Genomic DNA, 26,222 nt, shown 5'->3' on the forward strand with positions numbered 1-26,222 from the left:
ACATGAAAGAGAAATCTTGTTTTACATTGGAGCGGGCCCGATGGTCCAAGCCCCCTTCACACCGCAAGGAACTTTATTGACGCTCGATGAATTGATTCCTCAAAGGCTTCCAGTGGGGTTTGGGTTTCTCTTGAACCCGAGGAAACATTCCCTCACTAATGGCTTGTGACAGTAGTCCGGCCTGCGATTCTCAATAAAAAATGTAAAAAGAGAGGAAGGTAGGGTTTCCAGCCTACAGATGAGCGAGTCGCTCCAACGAAGCTGCGTCTCATTTTGACACAGCGTCGTAATGAGAACCTGCTGGTACTTGTTCTGGGGAGATGTGGCCCCTTTAAGCGCAGGCCTAGGAGCAGCTTCCCTATTCCTGACTATAACCTCTAACCATAAAGTTGTCAAACTCCAGACTGACCTGAGATCTATGCTTTGTTAGGGAGCATCTCCCTTGGATATGGAGGACAAATATGGACCAACACAGATTGTGCTGATTTGTATGACACTGTTATGCTGTTTGGGGTTCTTGGTTGCAGGGTACAACACTTTACATCACGCTTGTGGTCCGAATAGCAATTCTGGGGTTTTGTAAAACATTGCAATGTCGGTGACACACTCTCCTTGGCACAGGGTGACAAACCAGAGACATTTCTATTACTGGCCCAACACTCTTAACTGCTAGGCTAAATTATTCAAATCCAACCACAATGTGCTTTTCCTTTCGCCTAGGTCATTTTAATCTGACATGGGCTTTGTCTCTGGTGCTTTTGATGAGGTTTAGGGTGATGTACAGGCAGTGTGTGGTGTTCTGTGCACAGTGGCGTGTATTCATAGGTGCTAAGGGAAGCCAGGCTTCCCCAAACAATTGACCAGGAAAAAAAGGAAACACACATTATTGTGTCTCTGTGTTTCATAATTTTCCTTAAATTCCCAAGAATTCTCTCGCCAGAGAAAGCATCCGAGTGAGCGAAACAGCGCCCCTCTGTCTCTGTATGTCTAGCCCATCTATCTGATGCTGTCTGGTCAAAAAGAGTATGACATCGTTGCTGTCGGTATAATTGAACGCAAGGGAAGCCAGAGAGCATTTGGTCTCCCTTGATAATTAAAATAAAATGATATTTTAGCTCAACATTGATTGGCTGAGCGAGCTCAACTGTGAATGGTCTTAGCGGACCAAAAAATAAGTTTTAAGGGAAGACAGTTTGGATTTTGCTTCACATCAATGACATCAAAAGCAAATAGTCAAAAAACATGAATCGTTGCATATCATGGTGTCGTTGTCCTCCGGTAGCTAGCTAGATAAAATTGTCCCTTTCCAAAATTAGCCATGGATGGAGATAACGATTTGGTTTTAATTCATTCTCCGCACTGGCCAGTGATTTATATAACTGCGATCCAACTAACCATAAATTCATACATTGTGCCCGTAATGTTAACAATGTTATCCATGAAGGACGTAGACTAGCGACAAGCATTTTAGACAGGTAGCCTAGGAGGACAACAAATACTATGCATGTAATGTTACTGTATGACCAAGTCACAGACCGTTTTGGCAACATGAAGGAGAGGATGGCATTGGCGTTTCTCTGCAAGTAGGGTGAGTCAACATTTTTTCTGCTTCCGCGAGCGCACGCGCGCACACACATCAGTACCATGGAAAGCCACATCATATTTAGCTTGCATTGTTTGAACTAAACAGTTTTTGGTATCTTTTAATTATCACTGTATTAGGTGATTTAATCATTTGAATCCTGAAGTTAAAATGGTGCTGGTGTTTTCTTAGCGACTTGCGGTAACACTCCGTGGTTCGAAATCAATAGTAGTTAGAAAATGACGTAAACATTTAACTTGCTTGACCATGCTGTAGGTCATGTAACTGTTTGTTACATGCAATAGGCTTCGTGGACTTCACTGGACAGATGCTGCTCTCTGGTTTTGTGATGAAACAAAGGTGTGGTTGAATTTATTCTGCCATTGTATCTTCTTATTGTCTCGGCCTTAGACCTACAGTATATATCACGGTGGCAAGGCATATGACCTAATAGGTTATAGAGAAAACAACGCAATTATCATACAGGTTGTAATATGGCTTTCTTCTCTGGCTTCCCCAGTGATTTTACCCACTCCCCGTGGGCCTGTGAAGCCTCAACGCATTCTACGCCCCTTGGCTTTCCCATTGAATGTGTCCACAACCATTCTCTGGGCCCGTATTCACAAAGCTTCTTAGAGTTGGAGTACACTGATCTAGAATCAGTTGTCCCTTTCAGATCATAATGGATAAGATTATATGGACAAGGGGGGGACCTAATCCTAGGTCAGCACCCCTACTCTGAGATGCTTAGTGAATACATGCCCTGGGTGTAGCGAGATGTAAAGACTCCCCAGTATAAAGCCGGGCTCCCGTTTGTAGCCTTTAGATCACCTTGGTAGCCCAACAGAGGGGATTGTCACTTGAACTATCAAACCTTGGGTTTAAACCGTGTTTAAATAGCTGGCCTCGCTGCGTGGCTTTTAGCCTCAGGACCCTGAGGTTCAAGGGAAGCCCAGTAGTGGGTTAATGGGGCTGTAGTGAGTAAATACGACCTCACAGGTGTCTCCGCAGAAGCTTTTTTTGGAATTTGCTCACTACGAAGGGGAGCGAGTTTGAAGGGAGAAGCGTTGCCCCATAAAAGCATAACACTGGGGGCACCACTGGAGTCCATTGATCCTCAGACCACTGGGGGGTAGCTAAGTTACTCTCGGGGACGTGCGCAGTGGACACTCAGCGGGGAGCGGTAGAAATGTTATTGGAGGATGGTTAAAATGGGAGTGCCTGTAGTCAGTTTCACATTGTCCCAACACACAATGGCCTTGCTTTGACAGCGAATGTATATGTTTATGCATTCTAAAATGCGCTCCAGGTGATCCGCCTTCCTGAAATGGGGGCGTAATAGGTACAATTATTCGTTACAAATCCATACAAGCCTCTATAAAGATATAAAGAGATGAAATGTATGACTCGGTAGAAGGTATGCCATCTGCTCATGATTCTATGATGACTCATTCCAGGAGAAATTTAGAAGTATTTTATCATGGCTAGCGAACAATAAAACACCTAATTTAAGGGAATGGGAAAATGCTCAGCTATTAATTTGGACTGATAGACAGTTTACTCATGCCAAACACTCCTAGTCATTTATAAGATATAAGTTCTGTCTTGTTTTACCACAGAATAAAAATCCCAAACTTTAGGCATTTTCCCAACGGAACCATCCTCTTTATCCCTTCCCGCTGAAAAACTGGCACACATAAAGCTATAAACTTTAATGATGGGTTTAATTCTGACACTGTAAACTACTCTCTGGTTTTCAATTGACTTCTATTCTCCTCCCTCTTTAGCCATTTACTTATATCAACTTCTAGGGCGAACGAAGCGACTGCTGCGCAGACCTGGTTTTCCTTCGAATACTATAAGCATTTGCCTGAGCCGACTGGAGTGCCACTGTAGCAGGTGGGTGGGATTTGAACCCAGATCTGCTGCTGAGGGGTGCTGGAAGGGGGTCTCGAGAAGTGAAGTTGAGATTGCGAGACCACAGCAAAATACATATTGCACTTCCTGTCCCAGAAGAAATCTTTAGCGAGGAATCATGTTCATTGGTTTTTCCATTCAAAGGTGGTGAGGTGAGGGCTTGTTTGTCATGGATGGCACACGGCTAAAAGGCTTTATGGGCCTCGTAAAACAGCTTTAGGACGTTTGATAGATTACTCCTACAATTTGTTTCCCTTGTGTATTTTATTATCGCGGTTTTGGGTGATGCTATATCGCACCATTGCAATGTCACATTCTTCCCTCTGATTCTTTTTTTCAATGCAGTATCATTTTTTCTATAGTAAAAACCCATATAGTACTTTCACATTGGTTGTGTACATTATTGTCATGGTAGGTAACATGTCAACTACAAGGCAATAACATATTTGTGGGACATACTAGAAGGGAAGTTACAAATCCAATGTGTGCAATCTGTTACAATTCCTTGTGCTTAAGATCCCTGAGTGCATCTTTAACATATCACCCGAATTGCAAAATTCGTATGACATCATACAAATTGCAAAATCCATAAAGTATCACACGAAATGGATGACGTGGTACACAAATGGATGACGTGGTACACAAAATGGATGACGTGGTACACCAAAAAATGGGGACCCGTTTTTGCCCGTGACCATCATTTTCAAAACTACTGGCTGAAATTATACAACATTTGAGGCCATCTTTAACAAGCAAGAACACATTATTGTTGCTTTAATAAAATGTCAAATTCCATAGAACAATGCAATGCACATGCTTCCTTATGTTCTTATTGTGTGTGGCTGAAAATCAACATTCTTCTCAGAGTACTAAGCTTTCTAGTAAGGAAATGGAGGCTGATCATGTCAACTCCAGCGCTCCCTTTTTACCCATTGATCTAGCTATACTTGTCGGAGCAAAGACTCCTGCGAGCATGAACAGCATCAACCTTTAAGATAAAGCTCTCACCATCCTTTTCTCCCCCCCCCCCCCCCCCCCCAAGGAGAAAGTAGGGCAGGATGTCAAGGCTGAGAAGAACCATTTGGCTGTCTGCAGACCAGACTCCAGCCCAGGGGGTGTTGAGTGGAATGGGAGCCAGGCTAGAGCTGCAGCCAAGGGGGGGAGATGAAGTTTCACCCCTGGGTCCAATGCGCCAGGCTCTGGTTCTCTCACTGGACTATATTTCACCATGTGGTGTATAAACCTGAGGAATGGGCCAGAAGGTTTAAACCCTGGTAATGATGATAAATTAACACATAGATGAATCGAATTGTGGCACTTTCAATATAGCTCTCCTAACTCCATACTTACTCCCTAAAGACAAGCTGTAGCTTATGGGTTTTAATTGGTAAATGCATTACTATTGTTTCTGGCAGCTTACTCAAAAAACCATAGGAGACTGGAAAGCCTACGTTTAAGTGATATAGCTCTACCTAGTAAAGTACAGTGCAATACATCGTTTTGTAGCATGTGTGAGGTATTTCTCCCATTCTGCTGGCTTCAATTGCAAATAGGTGTGCTTGGGAGTGAAATAATTTACGATGTAGAGTATATTTAGCTAATATAAGAAACGAAGAACATTGTACATTGTACAACATATCCCAGTGCACTGCCAGTCGAATGTTTACCTGACACCGAGGAGTGAAACTGGACCAATGGATGAGATTACTTCGTGCCCTTGACTCCTCCCAAACATGCCCACAAGAACACCCCATGTTAAACTACTACATATTCAGAACATTGTCAGTGGTCCTCTACTGATGCTGAAGAACACCTGGATGAAGGCATTGCAGCTCGCCGTTTCGATAAAAAAAAAATATTTTAAAACTATTTAGCTAACAACTATGAATTACAACATTCTGTCCATAATATGGGCGATAACATTACCTGCGTGCATGGCAATCCACGGATTATACAATTTCGGTCAACCCGAGTTATTCTACAAAAAGAATAACTGCAAACCAATCCCGGCCAATCTTGTCCTGTGCCATGACATCGAATACACCGAGATGCGCCTCCCGAACCTTCTCGGGCACGAGACAATGAACGAGGTTTTGCAGCAAGCCTCTTCGTGGATTCCACTGGTCCAGAAGCAGTGTCACCCCGACACGAGGAAGTTTCTTTGCTCTCTCTTTGCACCGGTCTGTCTGGACGATATGGACGAGCCTATCCAGCCGTGCAGGTCGTTGTGTGAGAGCGTCAAACACGGTTGCGCACCGGTGATGTCCGCGTTCGGGTTCCCGTGGCCAGATATGCTTGACTGCGAGCGCTTCCCGCCGGACAATGACCTGTGTATCCCTCCAGCGGGCATCGATCATTTCATGCCAGTCACCAAAGAAGGTAAGGTATTGGCATAATCCGGCGAGACACTTACAATTTTCACAGAATAAACCTCAAAATCGATTATTTTTTTTGTAAAACCTGTTTAACTTCCAGTTCTGAAAAGAAAATACACGGCTTTATTATGGAAACATAACAAAAAGTATAAGGTTTATCTGATATTTACATAGTACTATATAAAGCAATATTTTACACACACAAACGCGCACACGCACACACACACACTACAGCTGTATTCTGTTGGCATTCACCCCCCAAAATATACTGATAAAGTCAAGGCAAAATATGTCTTAGCCTACAATAACATGACACTACTTTAAACGGGAAACGGCCAATGATACATTTGATGTAGGAGCCTAATGAGATCCAATGCGGTAATGTAACAGAGTCGTTTAATAAAACGTCATAGCCATGTTCCTGGAGCTCCATTCCCCCCTGGATTTTCATAAGCCTGAGCATCAGGTTAACAGTGTCTTGTGGAATCTCCTTTGGGCAGGACCTGTTTTTACTGGGTTGTTCTCTTAATAAGGGAATGTGTAAAACGGCCACAGGTTACTCCTGAGATCACTCTCAACAGTGGAATGTGAGAAAGAATGCATTGAATAGCTTTACTATTTAATTAAACTGTCATATGCTGCATTATGTGACAGTCGATAGAACACCTGTTGAATGTACAGTGGGAGTATAATACATCTGCTCTCGTTTCTCCTGTAGTGCCCAGAGTGTGTGACGCCTGCAAGGAAAAGGAGGAAAACGACAATGAAATAGTTGACAACCTGTGCAAAAATGACTTCGGTAAGTCCTACTCCTGAATTCCAACTAAATACAGTCGGCTTATTAGCACTCGCTTTCAAGTCCAACAAATCCAAAAACCTTAACCTCCACCTCTTCCTTTCACCCCTGGCTGCTTTGCGTAGCCCTGAAGATCAAGGTAAAGGAGATCTCCTACATGAACGGCGACACCAAGATCGTGCCCGAGACCAAGAGCAAGACCATCTACAAGCTGAGCGGCGTGACTGAGCGCGACCTGCGCAAGACGGTGCTCTGGCTCAAGGATGGCCTGCAGTGCGTGTGCGACGAGATGAACGACATCAACGCCTCCTACCTGGTCATGGGCCAGAAGATGGATGGCCACCTGGTGATCACCTCGCTCAAGCGCTGGCAGCGGGGTCAGCGTGAGTTCAAGAGGATCTCGCGCAGCATCCGCAAGCTGCAGTGCTAAGCGAAGCAAGACTCAGATCCAGATGAGTCTTATCTAAACTCTTAAGAGCCGGATCTGGTCTGATCCGGATGCAACTAGTTCTCAGTCAGTATTGTTAAATGTCCTGTCCTTAGTATCATGTTTAGCGCTGCCATAGGCTACTTTTCAACAATTTCATGGTTTATTAGGGTCTCATTTGAGCCATCAATTGTCTTTAAGACAAAGCAAATCACATACACATTACAGTAAAATCAAAGACAAAAAGGCCTTACTTACACGTCATGTTGTCTGCATTTTTCAGTGTTTCTGAAAAGACTGAAAATCATAAGTACCCGTCATTTTTTCATGATTAAATGCAGTCTGTTAGGCTACACTTATCCAGACTTGATGATGAGGCTGGATACATTTTCAATGCATAGGCCTATCATCAGGTGAGAGGAGAGTGTGTGGTTTCTGTGTGCATGGTGTGATATTGTTCAGATGTGTTCTTTAAGATGATGATAGTGAGACTAAGGTATGTAATGAAATGCAGTGTAATGTGCTCTTTTTTTACGTGTTATTTTTCTCAAGCAACGAGAGATAGCTGGCTATATTCTCTGCCTTTTTAGATACCACTTCCAATGTACCCCTGGCATTGGAAGTTCAACGGGCCAGAGCAAGGCCCATATCATTGCAGTGACGACGATCAATTATTTGACCCTCTGCAGTCAATGGACGGTCAACTTTTTTGTACATGAGCCTCAATGCTGCACTGTTCCTATTTCCACCACAATTATTGATTATGAAATATGCTTCTGTTTCAAGCTTTTTCGCGTTAGTTCCTTTGACATGCCATTTCTGTGTTTCAATTTTCTAAAGACATTTATTCTCACTATGACAGCGTGTCTTAGGTATGTTAACTAAGTATATCAGGATTGTATATTAGTGGTCGATTGTGTTTTCATTTCATGGGGTGAATGCAAAAAAAAAAATGCCGCTGTAGTGTGTGTGTGTAAAATACTGCTTTATATAGTACTCTGTAAATATCAGATAAACCTTGTATTCTTGTACATAATTTTGGGAGACCGCAGAAGTCGAGACAAGTGTGATTTCAGATGGTGATAAGTTTTTTAAAATTCCAACACTAAACATATATTTGTATAATATTAATCTGAGAAGTGTGATTCTTATAAATGACCGGTTACTGCATCTTTTGGTCCCTCTTAATTAAAGGAAACAATTCAAGGAACCTTTTAAAATACAAATCAATGGCATGTTTATTATGTTTGGAACAGATATGAAGTGAAGACCGGAGACCTCTTCAGAACCATTCCAGACCAAGACCCAACTTCTTGACAACCAGAGCTAGATTCAGCTTATTGACACTATGACAAGATCTGTTCAAATGTGGAAAGACAAGACCCAGACCAATCCTCTTAAAGTATCCATCTACCTAAACACTAGCATGCCATTACGGCCTCCACATTTAAAGCAAGGTGCCAGGGCAAGAGATGGTACTCAGTCTCATTTATTTGGTGCTACTGTAACATGCGTCCTTTGTCCTGATTGTGCCCACATTTGTAGACAGGTGTAGATGATCAAAAAAACACATGGTGATCTGATCTTCTTGACACCTTGCAGAGGTAGCAGAGCACGCATTGTGTCTGGATATCTCACAAGTGTAGACAGATCTGGACTGTAAAAACATTTACATCATTTTCCGGGTGGCACCATTGTCTTAAAATGAATACATTCATATTATTTTGAAACAATATCTGTCCAATAATTTGCATAGAGGGAGGAATCAAACAAATCTGGCCACAATACAGAGAAAGTGGACTGCTAAAATACACATTTTAATATCCAAGTATAGACGACAACCCCATGTGAGCACCAGGTATAAATTGGGCTAGTGATGTTCTGTATCTTCACCACATCATGAGCTGAGACCACAAAGACTAGCCAAGACCCAGACCAAACCAATACTTTGGGCACTGAGGCCCTGACCAAAATATCTCTTAGGGTAAAATGTATACAATAATGAAGAGCTCACTTGAGTAATAGCACCATCTGCTGGATATATTTCAAATTATTAACGAACAGGGCCAATGTGACAGTTATGGGGATTTTAGTGTTACCACTATCAATTTACAGATATACATATTTTCAGAATATGTGACCCATGTGGGGATCAAATTCATATTAATAAGAGTTAAGGAGTTCAAGAGTATTCAGTTTAGAGAAGGGAATGGTTTAATACAAATACTGACCAATCATATTCATATTAATAAGAGTTAGGGAAATGAGTATTCAGTTTAGAGAAGGGAATGGTTTAATACAAATCCTGACCAATCAAATTCATATTAATAAGAGTTAGGGAAATGAGTATTCAGTTTAGAGAAGGGAATGGTTTAATACAAATACTGACCAATCATATTCATATTAATAAGAGTTAGGGAAATGAGTATTCAGTTTAGAGAAGGGAATGGTTTAATACAAATACTGACCAATCATATGCATATCCCGAAAGAAGGAAATGATCTCACTACAATAAATGTTAATAGAAAGTTAGCAAAAATAGATCTTACTACCATGGTCCTTCTGTAGCTCAGTTGGTAGAGCATGGCGCTTGTAACGCCAGGGTAGTGGGTTCGATCCCCGGGACCACCCATATGTAGAATGTATGCACACATGACTGTAAGTCGCTTTGGATAAAAGCGTCTGCTAAATGGCATATATTATTATTATTATTATATTATTATTATTATAAAATACCTATCTATTTGTGGAAAAATCACCCTGATGAACTTTTTAGTCAAATCTTCCAATTGACCTATTTGCTTATGACCCTGCCTATACCTAACAACTTTTTAAAAAATTATTTGAGCAAAAAATATTCCATTTAATTTGGAACGGCAAGTCAGCCAAGATTAAACAGGCCTATTGATAGAAAGTGCATTTGGAAAGTATTAAGACACCTTGACTATTTCCACATTTTGTTACGTTACAGCCGTATTTTAAAATTTATTAAATACATTTTTTCCTCATCAATCTACACACAATACCCCATAATTACAGAGCGAAAACAGGTTTGACATTTTTACAAATGTATTATAAATAAACAGAAATACCTTATTTTCTTAAGTATTCAGACCCTTTGTTATGAGACTCCAAATTGAGTTTAGCTGCATCCTGTTTCCATTGGTCATCTTTGATGTTGCTACAACTTGGAGTCCACCTGTGGTCAATTGAATTCATTGGACATGATTTGGAAAGGCACGCACCTGAGACAGGATTGTGTTGAGGAACAGATCTGGGGAAGGGTATCAAAAAATGTCAGCAGCATTGAAGGTCCCCAAGAAAGCAGTGGCCTCCATCATTCTTAAATGGAAGAAGTTTGGTACCACCAAGACTCTTCCTAGAGCTGGCCGCCCAGCCAAACTGAGCAATCGGGGGAGAAGGGCATTGGTCAGGGAGGTGACCAAGAACCCAATGGTCACTCTGAAAGAGCTCCAGAGTTCCTCTGTGGAGATGAAAGAACCTACCAGAAGGACAACCATCTCTGCAGCAGTCCACTAATCAGTCCTTTATGGTAGAGCGGCCAGACGGAAGTCACTCTTCAGTAAAAAGCACATGACAGCCCACTTAGTGTTTGCCAAAAAGGCACCTAAAGGACTCTCAGACTATGAGAAACACTGGAGAAACGTGAAAATAGCTGTGCAGCGGCGCTCCCCATCCAATCTGACAGAGCTTGAGAGGATTTGCAGACAAAAATGGAAGAGACTCCCCAAATACAGATGTGCCAAGCTTGTAGCATCATAGCCAAGAAGACTCAATGCTGTAATCACGGCCAAATGTGCTTTCACAAAGTACTGAGTAAAGGGTATGAACTGTGATATCAGTTTTTTATTTACTTCTAAAAACCTGTTTTTGCTTGTCATTATGGGGTATTGTGTGTAGATTGAGGGAATAAAAAATAAATACAAATAAATATATACATTTTACAATAAGGCTGTAACGTAACAAAATGTGGAAAAAGTCAGGGGTCTGAATACTTTCCGAATGCACTGTAATGAATATGAATTTGGAGGGCAAAAATAATTAAATATTAAAGTATTAGACCTCTCAAAGGCTTCAGTTATACAAAAACTATACCTAAATCCAAACTGGTTCTCCAGCAGATTAGTATTAAGGGCTCCCCCAGTGTTCAAGCCTTTTCCCCTTCATTCAGATTCGGTTATTTGAAGATGAAACAAGCCATAGAAAGTTGGTTGCAATTTCAGTTTAATCCATCAGAAAAGACAGAGCAAATAGTACAATAAATATTATGGTTAAACAAATATACTAAATGATTTAAAAAAAACAGGATTTGTATTTTTTTTTTACAGTGTAATATTTGTAAATGATTTCATACTTAGGACTGGTGGAATTGTCACACAAGCAGCTAACAAAACTATTGAAATGTCTGCTCTATCCAAAATTACAACAAACTAATTGCAGAATTTCAGTAAAAATGGACGAGGCAATTGTATGAGGGAGAAGAAGGTAAGGAACTTGTCTGTCAGCCCTGCATTAAAGACCAAAGCAGGTTAAAGAAAATTATAAATAATTTCATTTCAGGACCCAAACAGTAGTTGGGTAGAAATTTTTGATGTACCGATGCAATGGTACATGGTTTAGGAACTGATACGCAATATGACACTGGATTCAAAATGTATGAGTTTTTCTATTTAAATTATACCAAATTCTTGCAACCAGTAGAATGTTTATATATACAGTTGAAGTTGGAAGTTTACATACACTTAGGTTGGTGTCATTAAAACTCGTTTTTCAACCACTCCACAAATTTCTTGTTAACAAACTATAGTTTTGGCAAGTCAGTTAGGCATCTACTTTGTGCATGACATAAGTTATTTTTCCAATAATTGTTAAAACAGATTATTTCACTTATAATTCACTGTATCATAATTCCAGTGGGTCAGAAGTTCACATACACTAAGTTGACTGTGCCTTTAAACAGCTTGGAAAATTCCAGAAAATGATGTCATGGCGTTAGAAGCTTCTGATAGGCTAATTGACATCATATGAGTCAATTGGATGTGTACCTGTGGATGTATATCAAGGCCCACCTTAAAACTCAGTGCCTCTTTGCTTGACATCATGGGAAAATCAAAAGAAATCAGCGAAGACCTCAGAAAAACAATTGTAGACCTCCACAAGCCTAGTTGATCCTTGGGAGCAATTTCCAAACGCCTGAAGGTACTATGTTAATCTGTACAAACAATAGTATGCAAGTATAAACACCATGGGACCATGCAGCCATCATACCGCTCAGGAAGTAGACGCGTTTTGTCTCCTAGAGATGAACAAACTTTGGTGCGAAAAGTGCAAATCAATCCCAGAACAACAGCAAAGGACCGTGTGAAGATGCTGGAGGAAACAGGTACAAAAGTATCTATATCCACAGTAAAACAAGTCCTATATCGACATAACCTGAAAGGCTGCTCAGCAAGGAAGAAGCCACTTCTCCAAAACCGCCATAAAAAAGCCAGACTACGGTTTGCAACTGCACATGGGGACAAAGATCGTACTTTTTGGAGAAATGTCCTCTGGTCTGATGAAAAATAAAACTGTTTGGCCAGAATGCCCAACCATCGTTACGTTTGGAGGAAAACGGGGGATGCTTGCAAGCCAAAGAACACCATCCCAACTGTGAAGCACGGGGGTGGCAGCATCATGTTGTGGGGGTGCTTTGTTGCAGGAGGGACTGGTGCACTTCACAAAATAGATGGCATCATGAGGGAGAAAAATGGTGTGGATATATTGAAGCAACATCTCAAGACATCAGTCAAGAAGTTAATGCTTGGTCGCAAATGGGTCTTTCAAATGGACAATGACCCCAAGCATACTTCCAAAGTTGTGTCAAAATGACTTAAGGACAACAAAGTCAAGGTATTGGAGTGGCCATCACAAAGCCCTGACCTCAATCCTATAGAAAATATGTGGGCAGAACTGAAAAAGTGTGTGCGAGCATGGAGGCCTACAAATCTGACTCAGTTACACCAGCTGTCAGGAGGGATGGTACAAAATTCACCCATCTTATTGTGGGAAGCTTGTGGAAGGCTACCCAAAATGTTTGACCCAAGTTAAACAACTTAAAGGCAATGCTACCAAATACTAATTGAGTGTATGTAAACAGACCCACTGGGAATGTGATGAAAGAAATCAAAACTGAAATAAATAATTCTCTCAACTACTTTTCTGACATTTCACATTCTTAAATTAAAGTGGTGATCCTAACTGACCTAAGACAGGGAATCTTTACTCGGATTAAATGTCAGGAATTGTGAAAAAATTAGTTAAAATGTATTTGGCTAAGGTGTATGTAAACTTCCGACAATATATATATATATATATATATATATGGGGGATACAAACATTCCAGTTCTGCAGATTTTGCTGCAAAGATCAGATCACTTCTTTGGTACTGCCCAGATGAAGCATGTTTAGGAATGGTTGAAGAACTGCAACATTTTCCTGGAGCTAACTCTGCAAATACCACTGCTGGGTGATTTAACAAGTCATATTCAATCAATCAATATAATAAAATAAGTCTCAGAACAAAAATGTTTGCTTTAGTTACAATCTGTATAAACTGTGAGAATAGAAAAGTTCCGAACTTTTATGAAACAGCACAGTTTAAAAATACATGGCAAATCGAAATCAAAACTGGATGGTGTTCAGAGATAGATGGGAGGGGTGAGGAGAGCGCTGAAGGGTGGGACTAAAAAGTTCAAAACAAGATGACTAATGTGTCCATAAAATGTATATAGTGTGTATCAGCAGGAAGTCAAAGCCCACGTATTGTTGTCCATTAGTCTTCTCCAATTAGGGGAGGACAGCCGAAAGGGAGGACGTCAGAGAACTGGCAGTGTGGTGCCAGGACAACAATCTCTCCCTCAGTGTGAGCAATACAAAGGAGCTGATCGTGGACTACTGGAAACATCAGCAGGGTTGTAGTGGGGCGGGTCGGGAGTTTCAAGTTTCTTGGTGTCCACATCACCAACGATCTATCATGGTCCAAACACACCAAGACAGTCGTGAAGAGGGCATGCCTCAGGAGACTGAAAATATTTGGCATGGGTCCCCCAGAACCTCAAAAAGTTCTACAGCTGCACCATCGAGAGCATCGTGACCGGTTGCATCACCGCCTAGTATGGCAACTGCTCGGCATCTGACCGTAAGGCGCTATACAGAGGGAAGTGCGAATGGCCCAGTACATCACTGGGGCCAAGCTTCCTGCCATCCAGGACCTATATAATAGGCGGAGTCAGAGGAAAGCCCATAAAATTGTCAGAGACTCCAGTCACCCAAGTCATAGGACTGTTTTCTCTGCTACCACACGGCAAGTGGTACCGGAGCGCCAAGTCGAGGACCAAAAGGCTCGTTAACAGCGTCTACCCCCAAGCCATAAGACTGCGGAACAATTAATCAAATGGCCACCAGACTATTACATTAACCCCCCAACACCCCCCCTCCCAATTGTTTTGTACACTGCTGCTACTCGCTGTTTATCTATGCATAGTCACTTCACACCTACCTATAAGTACCTATTACCTCTAACCTGTACCCACGCACACTGACTCGTTACCGGCACCCCCTGTATATAGCCTCGTTGTTATGTTAATGTGTTACTTTGATTATTTTTTACTTTCGTTTATTTGGTAAATATTTTCTTAACTCTTCTTGAACTGCATTGTTGGTTAAGGGTAAGTAAGCATTTCATGGTAAGATCTACACTTGTGGTATTCGGCACGTGACAAAGATTGATTTGATTTGGTAGAGTTAGGGGGGAAAATAATAAAGTAAAATATTCACTACCGTTTGTCCATTAAAATATCATCAAATCAGAAATACAGTGTAGACATTGTTAATGTTGTAAATTACTATTGTAGCTGGAAACGGCTGATTTTTAATGGAATATCTACATAGGCGTACAGAGGCCCATTATCAGCAACCATCACTCCTGTGTTCCAATGGCACATTGTGTGCCAATCCAAATGGATCATTTTAAAAGGCTAATTGATCATTAGAAACCCCTTTTGCAATTATGTTAGCACAGCTGAAAAGTGTTGTCCTGATTAAAGAATCAATAAAACGGGCTTTCTTTAGACTAGTTGAGTATCTGGAGCATCAAAATTTGTTGGTTCGATTACAGGCTCAAAATGGCCAAAAACAAAGCACTTTCTTCTGAATCTCGTCAGTCTATTCTTGTTCTGAGAAATGAAGGCTATTCCATGCGAGAAATTGCCAAGAAACTGAAGATGTTGTACTTGAGAAATGTAGTGCAAAAATAAACCACTTGGGTTCCTTGTGTTAAATAACTTGATTTAAACTAACATAAGTGTGGTCAGTATTCTAAAATGTGTTCCGAGTCCCCCTTACCGGTCCGTGATAATCTGACTGTCCCAAATCCCCTTGGAGCCTCTGTCCCTGCAAGCAATTTACTATATCTGGCTAAATAAAATGTAGGCTAAACAGCATTTGTGATTCACCTTGTGTGCCATGATGCCATTGGTTTCTGGGACCAATCGGAACGGTTAGAATGTGTTTGCGTTCCAAGAAATCGTTGGGGAGGCACTCAGATCCAGACTCATTGCAGAGAAGAAACTAATGTCTGTGGCGTAGCGTTTGGCCGTAGCAAGGAGTTTGGGTAGCCAGGCAACGATGTCAAATAGTGAGCATAGCATTTCCCCTTTCTCTGTCAAACAGTATTTATGGACCAGTCCATTGAGTCAAAAGAGGAAGTGAAGCCAGAGTGGGGACTGGTGCTATTTCTGATTTATACTGAACAAAAATACACTGCTCAAAAAAATAAAAGGAACACTTAAACAACAACGTAACTCCAAGTCAATCACACTTCTGTGAAATCAAACTGTCCACTTAGGAAGCAACACTGATCTACAATAAATTTCACATGCTGTTGTGCAAATGGAATAGACAACAGGTGGAAATTATAGGCAATTAACAAGACACCCCCAATAAAGGAGTGGTTCTGCAGGTGGCAACCACAGACCACTTCTCAGTTCCTATGCTTCCTGGCTGATGTTTTGGTCACTTTTGAATGCTGGCGGTGCTTTCACTCTAGTGGTAGCATGAGACGGAGTCTACAACCCACACAAGTGGCTCAGGTAGTGCAGCTCATCCAGGATGGAACATCAATGCGAGCTGTGGCAAGAAGGTTTGCTGTGTCTGTCAGCATAGTGTCCAGAGCATGGAGGCGCTACCAGGAGACAGGCCAGTACATCAGGAGATGTGGAGGATGCCGTAGGAGGGCAACAACCCAGCAGCAGGACCGCTACCTCTGCCTTTGTGCAAGGAGGAGCAGGAGAAGCACTGCCAGAGCCCTGCAAAATGACCCCCAGCAGGCCACAAATGTGCATGTGTCTGCTCAAACGGTCAGAAACAGACTCCATGAGGGTGGTAAATGAGGGCCCGACGTCCACAGGTGGGGGTTGTGCTTACAGCCCAACACCGTGCAGGACGTTTGGCATTTTCACCACTGGCGCCCTGTGCTCTTCACAGAAAAAAGCAGGTTCACACTGAGCACGTGACAGAGTCTGGAGATGCCGTGGAGAACGTTCTGCTGCCTGCAACATCCTCCAGCATGACCGGTTTGGCGGTGGGTCAGTCATGGTGTGTGGTGGCATTTCTTTGGGGGGGCCGCACAGCCCTCCATGTGTTCGCCAGAGGTAGCCTGACTGCCATTAGGTACCGAGATGAGATCCTCAGACCCCTTGTGAGACCATATGCTGGTGCGGTTGGCCCTGGGTTCCTCCTAATGCAAGACCTCATGTGACTGGAGTGTGTCAGCAGTTCCTGCAATAGAAAGGCATTGATGCAATGGACTGGCCCGCCCGTTCCCCAGACCTGAATCCAATTGAGCACATCTGGGACATCATGTCTCGCTCCATCCACCAACGCCACGTTGCACCAGACTGTCCAGGAGTTTGCGGATGCTTTAGTCCAGGTCTGGGAGGAGATCCCTCAGGAGACCATCCGCCACCCCATCAGGAGCATGCCCAGGCATTGTAGGGAGGTCATACAGGCACGTGGAGGCCACACACATTACTGAGCCTCATTTTGACTTGTTGTAAGGACATTACATCAAAGTTGGGTCAGCCTACAGTGTGGATTTCCACTTTAATTTGGAGTGTCACTCCAAATCCAGACCTCCATGGGTTGATAAATTCCATTGATAATTTTTGTGTGATTTTGTTGTCAGCACATTCAACTATGTAAAGAAAAAAAGTATTTAATAAAAATATTTCATTCATTCAGATCTAGGATGTGTTATATTAGTGTTCCCTTTATTTTTATGAGCAGTGTATAAACACATGTAAAAGTGTTGGTCCCATGTTTCAAGAGCTGAAATAAGATCCCAGAAATGGTCCATCCGCACAAAAAGCCCCCCCCCCCAAAATTGCACAAATTTGTTCACATCCCTGTTAGTGAGCATTTTGTCCTTTGCCAAGACATGCCCCACCTGTCAGGTGGATGGGTTATCAAGAAGCTGATGAGACAGCATGATCATTACACAGGTGCACCTTGTGGTGGGGACAATAAAAGGCCTCCACATCGTCTGTGACCAGCCACCGGGACAGCTGATGAAACTGAGGATTATTTGTGTCTGTAATGAAGCCCTTTAGTGGGGAAAAACTAAATCAGATTTGGGAGCCAGCCCCAGCCAGACGGTGGACTTGGCTCCCAAATGGGTGGGCCAATGCACTCCCAACCCCACCCATGCCTGCGCCCCTGCCCAGTTATGTGAAATCCATAGATTAGGGCCTAATGAATTTATTTAAATTGACTGATTTCATTATATGAACTGTAATGTAGTAAAATAGTTGAAATTGTGGCATGTTGTATTTATATTTTTGTTCTATATAGTTCAATTTGTGTTCAAAGATCAACGAATATCCTAATCCTAGAATCTTACATACTTTTAATTGATTGGCATCAATTGTGCACAGTGATTTGAATCGATTGATTTCTTGTTTTGATCTATGTTTCACTGTATATTATTAGGCCATCACCTGCTGTACATTTGAATTCTGTGTCATTTTCTGGTTATAATTGTGATTTCAACTGCTGTATGAAAGTGATTTTGATGGATGGCAAAGATAACAAGCTTATACGGTCCATCTGCTACTGCTAAATAGTTGTAGTGTGGGGGACAAAGAAAACAAGACATCAAAGTACAAAACTTTTTAAATGTTTTAATTTTCTATGATCAAAACATCTAGAAAAATATACAACAAATGCTTAACCTTTCACAACATTGAACGTTTGAAAGAAAAAAATAACATAAAAGTAAAGGAATATTCACATTTTTCCCCCCATTATCGATAAAAGCACATTCATTTCTCGTTCCTTTCTTTTATAGCATCGTTTTTGTTTGTTGTCGTCGGTTATGCCAGGTTTTGATTAAATGTCACCACAGTAGCCTGAGTCGTTGGACAGCTGCGAGTTTGAGCTGCGGTTGGATGAGGAGTTCCAAATGTCCAGGTTCATGTGGGGGCCGAAAGGGTTGAAGCTGGAGTACTGCTTGGGGCGGCACATGCCCCCGGGCTCCCTGTTGAAGGGGGCGTGAGGCGGGGTGATGGGGCAGACGGGGGACATGGGGGCTGAGCGCTCGGGTTGGAAGTGGCTTTGGTACGGCTCACTCTGGGGGGTCCAGATGGAACCGAACAGACTGGACATGGGGGACAGGCTCCTGGTGCCGGGGAAATAGGGCTAAGGGGGAACAGAGTGAAATAAAAAAACATGGTTTAGAAAAGATATGCCACATTTATTTAACAAAAAATTATAATATTACATGTTGCTGGACACTTCAGTGAGGGCAAAACTCAAAGGAGTAACACATTTGTGCATGAGGCAGTGGTGCAATAATGTGGTGCGACTCGGGTTTCGTCCATTATCTGGAAGACCGTGTCAGTCTATTGCTCTCTCCCTCCGCTGAACAAGCTCATCAGATGCAGGTACCATCAGCCCAGTAATTTTTTTAAATGTATGCTGTGCTTCACACGTTCTGCCCCTGAACAAGGCAGTTAACCCACTGTTCCTAGCCCGTCATTGTAAATAAGATTTTTTTCTTAACTGACTTGCCTAGTTAAATAAAGTTCAAATAAAAAATACAACAACGGATCTATTACTGGTGTGATCGTATAGCATCTCATATTTCGAATTTGAAAAAACGTCCCGAACAGCGCATTGGCAGGGCAATTCAAGCAAAGCCAATATTCAGTCATAACTTATTGGGCCTATAGTTTACTGCACAAACCTCATTGCCACGGTACTGTTTTAAATTGGTTAATGTTGCATAGGCTTAAGTTGTTAATGTCGGGGGAAAAATCTGAGCGGTAGATCTCAGCTTGCATTTCGACTCAAATTGATCTCGACTCAGAAAATGTTGGTGACCACTGTTCTAGAGTTCACTTAACACTATCAACATTTCCCTATACTGTTGAAATTGTGATCGAATCAACGCAATATTAGCCACTTGCTATGCAAGAGATTTTGTTGTAGACAGAGCGCATAGGAGTAGGATTCAATTGCATTTATACGCAATACTCCGCCCGTACTCTACACAGACTGGTGCGGCATAAACAATCAGGGCTGCAGTAGGCCTATGTAAATAGACCATTGCCATATATGGATCGGTGCAATTTACTATGAACTGGACTGTGTTCACAGCATGAGCGGCCGTAAGTAGATGCGCTTGTTTTGAGATCAAAGCGAGAGCTGCATGTAAACTATTTTGTTCATATAATTTGCTAGTTAGTGAGTTATTAGCCCAGTTATAGATAATTTGTAGTCAGCAATAGGGGAGTGATTGCTTCCTACAAGAGCACAAAACTTATACATTTTGAAAAGCGAGTTAGGTAAAGAGCTTTTTTTTGTCTTAAAGGGGCAGTGTTGTATTTGAGACAGGCTTGAATAAGCTAAGTGGCCAATAGCCAGAGGGTAGCATAATTTGTCTGATTCTCTATAATGATGCATTTTATTTGTGAAGTGGTTTCTTGAATCAAACAACATTTTCAGTCACCTCCTTGTCTGAAGGACATGTGGATAAACAGGTTAATGTCAAGCCCAGCATGTTTTCTTTTGGAATGTAGACGTACATTGAATGCAACACATTGGCTGCTACTGTAGGCTGAATAATAGAACTACTATTTCCATGTTAAAATGTTATGGGATGCATTTTCTCCATTGTTTTTGTTAGGCCTACATTACGATCAAATAGCCACAGTAGCCTACTTGGCCACTGTTAAAACTAACTGAAAGCAGGTATAGCCTCAGTCTTCACAGTAAACGTGCATTGGAAGTTGCACCAAATTTTCACAACATTCAAGTTTGCACTCATCAAACCAGAAATTTGCTCAGTGCCCAACAAAAATTTGAGGGAACATTGCACACAAGACATAATGGAGGTGGTCGGGATCTTGATAAATACAAGCATAAAAGCTTCATTTTACAGGCCTGTCACCACTAGTATGTTGGTGTTCACTTTCTGGTTCTTGTTAGAAAATAATTCAATACAATACATTCCACTTATGTGACTTTTACCAAGAATTAGGAAAAGGTATCAATGTCATCAAGCAGTCAGTGACATTGTGTTTTGGTCTAAATAACAGGTAAACAATGCTCTCTAAAATAAAGCCTAACCGAAAGACTATGATCGACATTGTATTGACCCATGCTGAGGCCAGAACCATGGTAGTTTGTGAAAAGTGGAAGTTGTCCACGCAAGAGAAGCAGACAAAGCCTCACTCCCTAGATTCCCAATCAAACCGCAGAGGTTGAAGTTCCTATTTTCTAAGCTCCATTTGCTTTTTATAAATCACAGTTAAGATTGTGATGTTAAAATGTGATAACCACAGACAGCACCAGTAAAAGGGAAAAACAGAGGACACAGAGGTCAAAGGGCGTTTCAGAAAACAGATTCAGATAAGTGACAATAACACTCACATTGATTACCCATTTAAATAATATCAAACAATCTTTTATACTTTATATTAATATCATAAATATATAACATTAAATACTAAGCTTTACTGAGACAGATTTAGTAAGCGTTTGCACATGGCTTTTTCCACAGGGTAAAATAATAATAATGTTAAGTGTAAATGAAGGCCGTTCGTCTTCGGGGCAGAAGCTTAGTATAAACCTGGCACAAAGCCAAGTGGTTAGGACTAGGTCATTGACTGAGGCAGACAGGGGGACAGTAATGATAGATATTAGGGGGATTAGGTTGAATGGAGCAAGCAGCGTGTCCCGGAGGTTTACCTTGCTGCCCACACAGCCGGCTGTATCCCAGGACGAGGGAGCCTCCTGGGAACATTCCTCTCTCCAGCTGGGCTGGTGGCTGTAGGCTACCGTCTGGCTTTCTGGCTGGCATGGGAAACTGTTGTGGAAGTTGGTGTTGCCTGCGGACCGATGGTAAGGACACACTGGTAAGTGGTTTTCCCATGATATTTCACCAGGTTGTCCCATTGAGATCAAAAGTCCTTTTTCAAGGGAGACCTGTAGAAGACATTTTACACATAATAACACAGTAGCTTTGACGCCTACCTGCTGACACGTAGTTGCCCTGGTCACAGTACACGTACGGGCTGTTACATTGGCTGTTGGCACTGTTCCAAGGGAAGCTGTTTGAGAACAAAAAAAATTGGGGGGGAAAAAACACAGAAACACAAAATCGTGAATTAGCTAACACACATAATTTCACAATACATTTCTGTATCTAAATTGACAGAGGTAAAACACATTTTAATTTAAGGATCCCCATTTGCTGCTACGAAGGCAACAGCCACTATTCCTGGGGTCCAGCAAATTAAGACAGTTGCATACAACAAAAAATATTGCGTGACATTTCATAACACTCTTCAGAACACATTAAGTGTCTGCCCTCAGGCCACTACTCTACAACACACAATCCATGTGTGTTAGTGTGTGTATCCCGTGTGTCTCTTCAGTCACCGCTGTTCCATAAGGTACAAGTAGTGAGGCAGTAAATATCTCCTCTACTTTGGGCCATGAGAGATTGATGTGTATATTATTCATGTCAGCATTCCGTTTACATGTACAGGCCAGCCGTGCTGCCCTCTCCTGAGCCAATGTTCCTAAGTCCATCTTTGTGGCACCTGACCACACAACTGGACAGTAGTCCAGGTGCGACAAAACTAGGGTCTGTATGACCTGCCTTGTTGATAGTGCTGTTAAGGCAGAGCAGCGCTTTATCATGGACAGTCTTCTCCCCATCTTAGCTACTGTTGCATCAACATGTTTTGACCATGGCAGTTTACAATTTATCTATTGATTTTTATTTTACCTTTATTTAACTAGACAAGTCAGTTAAGAACAAAATCTTATTTACAATGTCGGCCTAGGAACAGTGGGTTAACTGCCTTGTTCATGGGCAGAACGACAGATTAGTTCTAGAAATATTTAATAACTTATTTCTTGCTACCCATTCTGAAATGGACTATAGCTTTTTGTTAAGTGTTGCAGTCATTTCAATCAGGTAGTAGCTGATGTGTATATTGTTGAGTCATCCGCATACATAGACACTGGCTTTACTTAAAGCCAGCGTCTATGCCATTAGTAAAGATTGAAAAAAGTGAAAGGGCCTAGACTACTGCCTTGGGGAATTCTTGATTCTACCTGTTATGTTAGAGGCTTCCATTAAATAACACCCTCTGTTCTGTTAAACAGGTAACTCTTTATCAACAATATAGCAGGGGGTGTAAAGCCATAACAAATGTGTTTTTCTAGCAGCATACTATGATCAATAATGCCAAAAGCCGTAACGAAGTCTCAAAACAGCTTCCACAATCGTTTCGCTATCAATTTCGCTCAGCCATCAGTCAGTCAATTTCGCTCAGCCATCAGTCATTTGTGTAAGTGGTGTGCTTGTTGAATGTCCTTCCCTATAAGCGTGCTGAAAGTCTTGTCAATTTGTTTACTATAAAATAGCATTGTATCTGATCAAACACAATTTCCCCCCCAAAAGTGTACTAAGGGTTGGTAAACAGGCTGATTACTGGCTCAAATAGCTGACAAAAGGGGACTTTACTTAGGTAGCGGAATTACTTTTGCTTCCCTCCAGGCCTGAAAGCACACTTTCTTGTAGGCTTACATTTAAGAAACGGCAAACAGGAGTGGCAATATCGTACGCTATCATCCTCAGTCATTTTCCATCCAAGTTGTCAGACCCAGGTGGCTTTCATTGTTGATAGACAACCATTTCTTCACCTTTTCCGGGCTAACTTTTCGGAAATAATAAGTTACAATGCTTGGCTTTCATATTTTGGTCAGATATACTTGGATGTGTAGTGTCAGCGTTTGTTGCTGGCATGTCATGCTTAAGTTTGCTAATCTTGCCGATGAAAACAAATCATTAAAGTAGTGTAGTTGGCAATATCAGTGGGTTGTGATGAATGTGCCATCTGATTCAATGAACGACGGAGCCGAGTGTCTTTTTGCCCTAAATTACAATTAAGGTGCTGTAAAACGTATTACTATCATTCATTTAGCTTTGTTTCATAGTATAGTTTCTTCTTTTCATTCAATGTAGCCACATGATTTCTCAGTTTCCGGTACATTTGCCAATCGGTTGTGCAGCCAGACTGATTTGCCATTCCTTCTGCCACATCCCTCACAACCAAACAAGTTTTAATGAACATAGGAATCACTACCAAACATATTGTATGACTTCTTATACACTATAAGAGGCCCAGCCTTTGGAACTTTGGTTTTCCTAGCTATGGCTACTATATTGTGATCACAACATCCTATAGATTTTTAATGCAAATTTCTGCAGCATTAGTAAAGATGTGATCAATACATGTTGATAATTTCATTCCTGTGCTGTTTGTAAATACCCTGGAAGGTTGATTGATAACCTGAACCAGGTTGCAGACACTGGTTACAGTTTGAAGCTTTTTCTTGAGTGGGCAGCTTGATGAAAGCCAGTTGATATTAAGGTCACCCAGAAAATACACCTCTCTGTTGATTCCACATACATTATCAAGCATTTCACATATATTGATTGTTAGCACTTGGTGGTCTATAACAGCTTCCCAGAATGGGCTTTAGGTGAGGCAGATGAACCTGTAGCCATTTTACATAAAATCACCTCTAAGCTTTACAGGAATGTGGTTCTGGATATAGACCGTAACATCACCCCCATTGGCATTTCAGTATTTTCTGTAGATGTTATAACCATGTATTGCCAGCACTGTATCAAATGTATTATCTAAGTGAGTTTTAGAGATGGTCAGAATATGAATGTCATCTATTACAAGCAAGTTATTGATTTCATGAACCTTGTTTTTTAGGCTACATATGTTAATGTAGGCAATTTTAAACACTTATGGCATTCTTGATTGTTTTATGAGAAGTAGGTAGACATGACAACGTTCTATTTGTTTGAGCCAATAGTACAGGGTGAGCACTCCCTACTAGGGTACACCGCCTCGGTGCTATAAACTCTGGTTCAGAAGTACATGATTACTGTATAAAATAGCTGTATGATCGACATGGCCTGACAGACAATCAAAATGGCTTCCTAAGCTACAACATGACTGTACAAAAATACACAATTAGTACATTTCGTCTTGGCTTAGTGACGTACCCGTTGAAGGGTGCGGGTGCTGAGGCTTGAGGTACGTAGGGCACGGCCTCTGAGGTGTTGTACCTGAACTCATTGGTGAGGGGCACGGAGGGTGCCGACCACGTCTCCTCAGGCAAATAGTGGCCCGCCACATCTGAGAGAGAAGAGGGAAACAATTATGTTTGTGCGTTTCTAACAGGGAAAGCTGTAACGCAGGCTTTATAGTAGGGTTGGAGAAAAAGCCTGCGTGCTTGGCTGTCCAGAAAGAGCATTGGCCATCCTTGATTTATGACACCAAACATTTACAGAAATCGCAATAATTTGCGAAACGCATTCAATGAATGACAAACACAATACCCTTACATGCTAATTTTACAGCACTTCCCTTTTTAAGGTCAACTTTGTATTTATAATAGACAATACATTTTACACACGGATTCTGATGTCCAGGTATGTCAACATTTATTGACTGAGCACTTCACTCACCCATGGTTCTGTCCATGCGGGCTGCTACAGAAGCGAAGCTGGGGGCAAAGCTGGGGGGCACCGGGGCGGGCTCTGTTGGGCTTTGGCAAGGCTCCTTCCTGTACAGATTATTCATGCTGCACACCAGGGGACAGATATAGCACTTTGAGATTGTGTATGATGAAAAACACTGAAAAAATGTACATAAATAATCATTATTATTGGAACTTTGACTTCTCCATTAGGGTTTTTGTCATTAAGGACTTTTAGAATGATAGTACACTTCTTGAAACAGTAAGAGCGGTACAGTTAGTTACAGTTGTGGGTTGAACTGTAAGTAGCTTAAAATAAAAGTCTGCTAAATGACCATAAGAGTACATCTTCCAATCTATGTGGTTGCTGTGTGTGTGTGTGTGTATTTATCCGCCTGTGTATTTATCCGCCTGTGTGTGATTACATCAGTCAATGTGTGTGTGTGTGTGTGTGTGTGTGTGTGTGTGTGTGTGTACCTCTGGGCCTTGTAGGTGGAGTTCATGGTCTGGTAGCAGTCCCTCTCGGCTGGGTAGACACCGTACTGCATGGAGTCCCCTGTGGACACAGACACACAGCTACAAACCACAACTCTGACCATGCTTTCTCATGAAAAACATGGTAGTTCATACATCCTTTTCTTTACCATATCAGCGCCAGAGAGGGGGAGAGTGTGAAAACACTGCAATTACTTTTTCCAGAATGGTATAAATCAAAATCAGATTGACTGAATTATAGCACATAAAACATTGTACTGGCACGGACAAATAACGAATGGAGGTGGCATTTGGGTGGGAATTCAGGTATTGCATTTATTGTAAAACGCCTCCCCCCCCCCCAGGTTAAAAAAAAATACTCTTGTGATAAAATAAACAGTATTATGTGCATCATTTGCCTGGGTGTATTTGCATTCATTAATACATTTTTATATAAAGGGGTTTGAACAGGGCGACGACCGGCGAAAACATGCTCTGTCTCTAGGCCAACCTGCG

The 26,222-nt window shown here is 41.7% G+C and overlaps 2 protein-coding genes across 7 annotated transcripts in view; one reads left to right on the forward strand and one right to left on the reverse strand.

The window, feature by feature from the left end:
• The first annotated feature begins 5,279 nt into the window (after positions 1-5,279).
• Positions 5,280-8,303, forward strand: sfrp2 (secreted frizzled-related protein 2). The gene is made up of 3 exons (XM_046327083.1): positions 5,280-5,878; positions 6,593-6,673; positions 6,796-8,303. The coding sequence occupies exons 1-3, from the start codon at positions 5,383-5,385 to the stop codon at positions 7,098-7,100; spliced, it is 882 nt and encodes a 293-aa protein (XP_046183039.1). The 5' UTR covers positions 5,280-5,382; the 3' UTR covers positions 7,101-8,303.
• Positions 8,304-18,317: 10,014 nt separating this feature from the next.
• tmem131l (transmembrane 131 like) overlaps positions 18,318-26,222 on the reverse strand; it is a 90,411-nt gene continuing 82,506 nt past the window's right edge. For 5 of the 6 annotated variants that reach the window (XM_046325278.1, XM_046325277.1, XM_046325276.1 and 2 more), the window contains 6 exons: positions 25,710-25,788; positions 25,222-25,337; positions 24,757-24,889; positions 21,693-21,769; positions 21,408-21,547; positions 18,318-18,854 (listed from right to left, as the gene is read on the reverse strand). In XM_046325278.1, coding sequence (XP_046181234.1) covers positions 18,546-18,854; positions 21,408-21,547; positions 21,693-21,769; positions 24,757-24,889; positions 25,222-25,337; positions 25,710-25,788 — 854 coding nt within the window. In that variant the 3' untranslated portion in view covers positions 18,318-18,545. The remainder of the gene's footprint in view (positions 18,855-21,407; positions 21,548-21,692; positions 21,770-24,756; positions 24,890-25,221; positions 25,338-25,709; positions 25,789-26,222) is intronic. The other variant, XM_046325280.1, reaches the window with a different exon arrangement.

Source organism: Oncorhynchus gorbuscha, linkage group LG24, assembly GCF_021184085.1.
Source record: "Oncorhynchus gorbuscha isolate QuinsamMale2020 ecotype Even-year linkage group LG24, OgorEven_v1.0, whole genome shotgun sequence".
Lineage (NCBI taxonomy): Eukaryota > Metazoa > Chordata > Actinopteri > Salmoniformes > Salmonidae > Oncorhynchus > Oncorhynchus gorbuscha.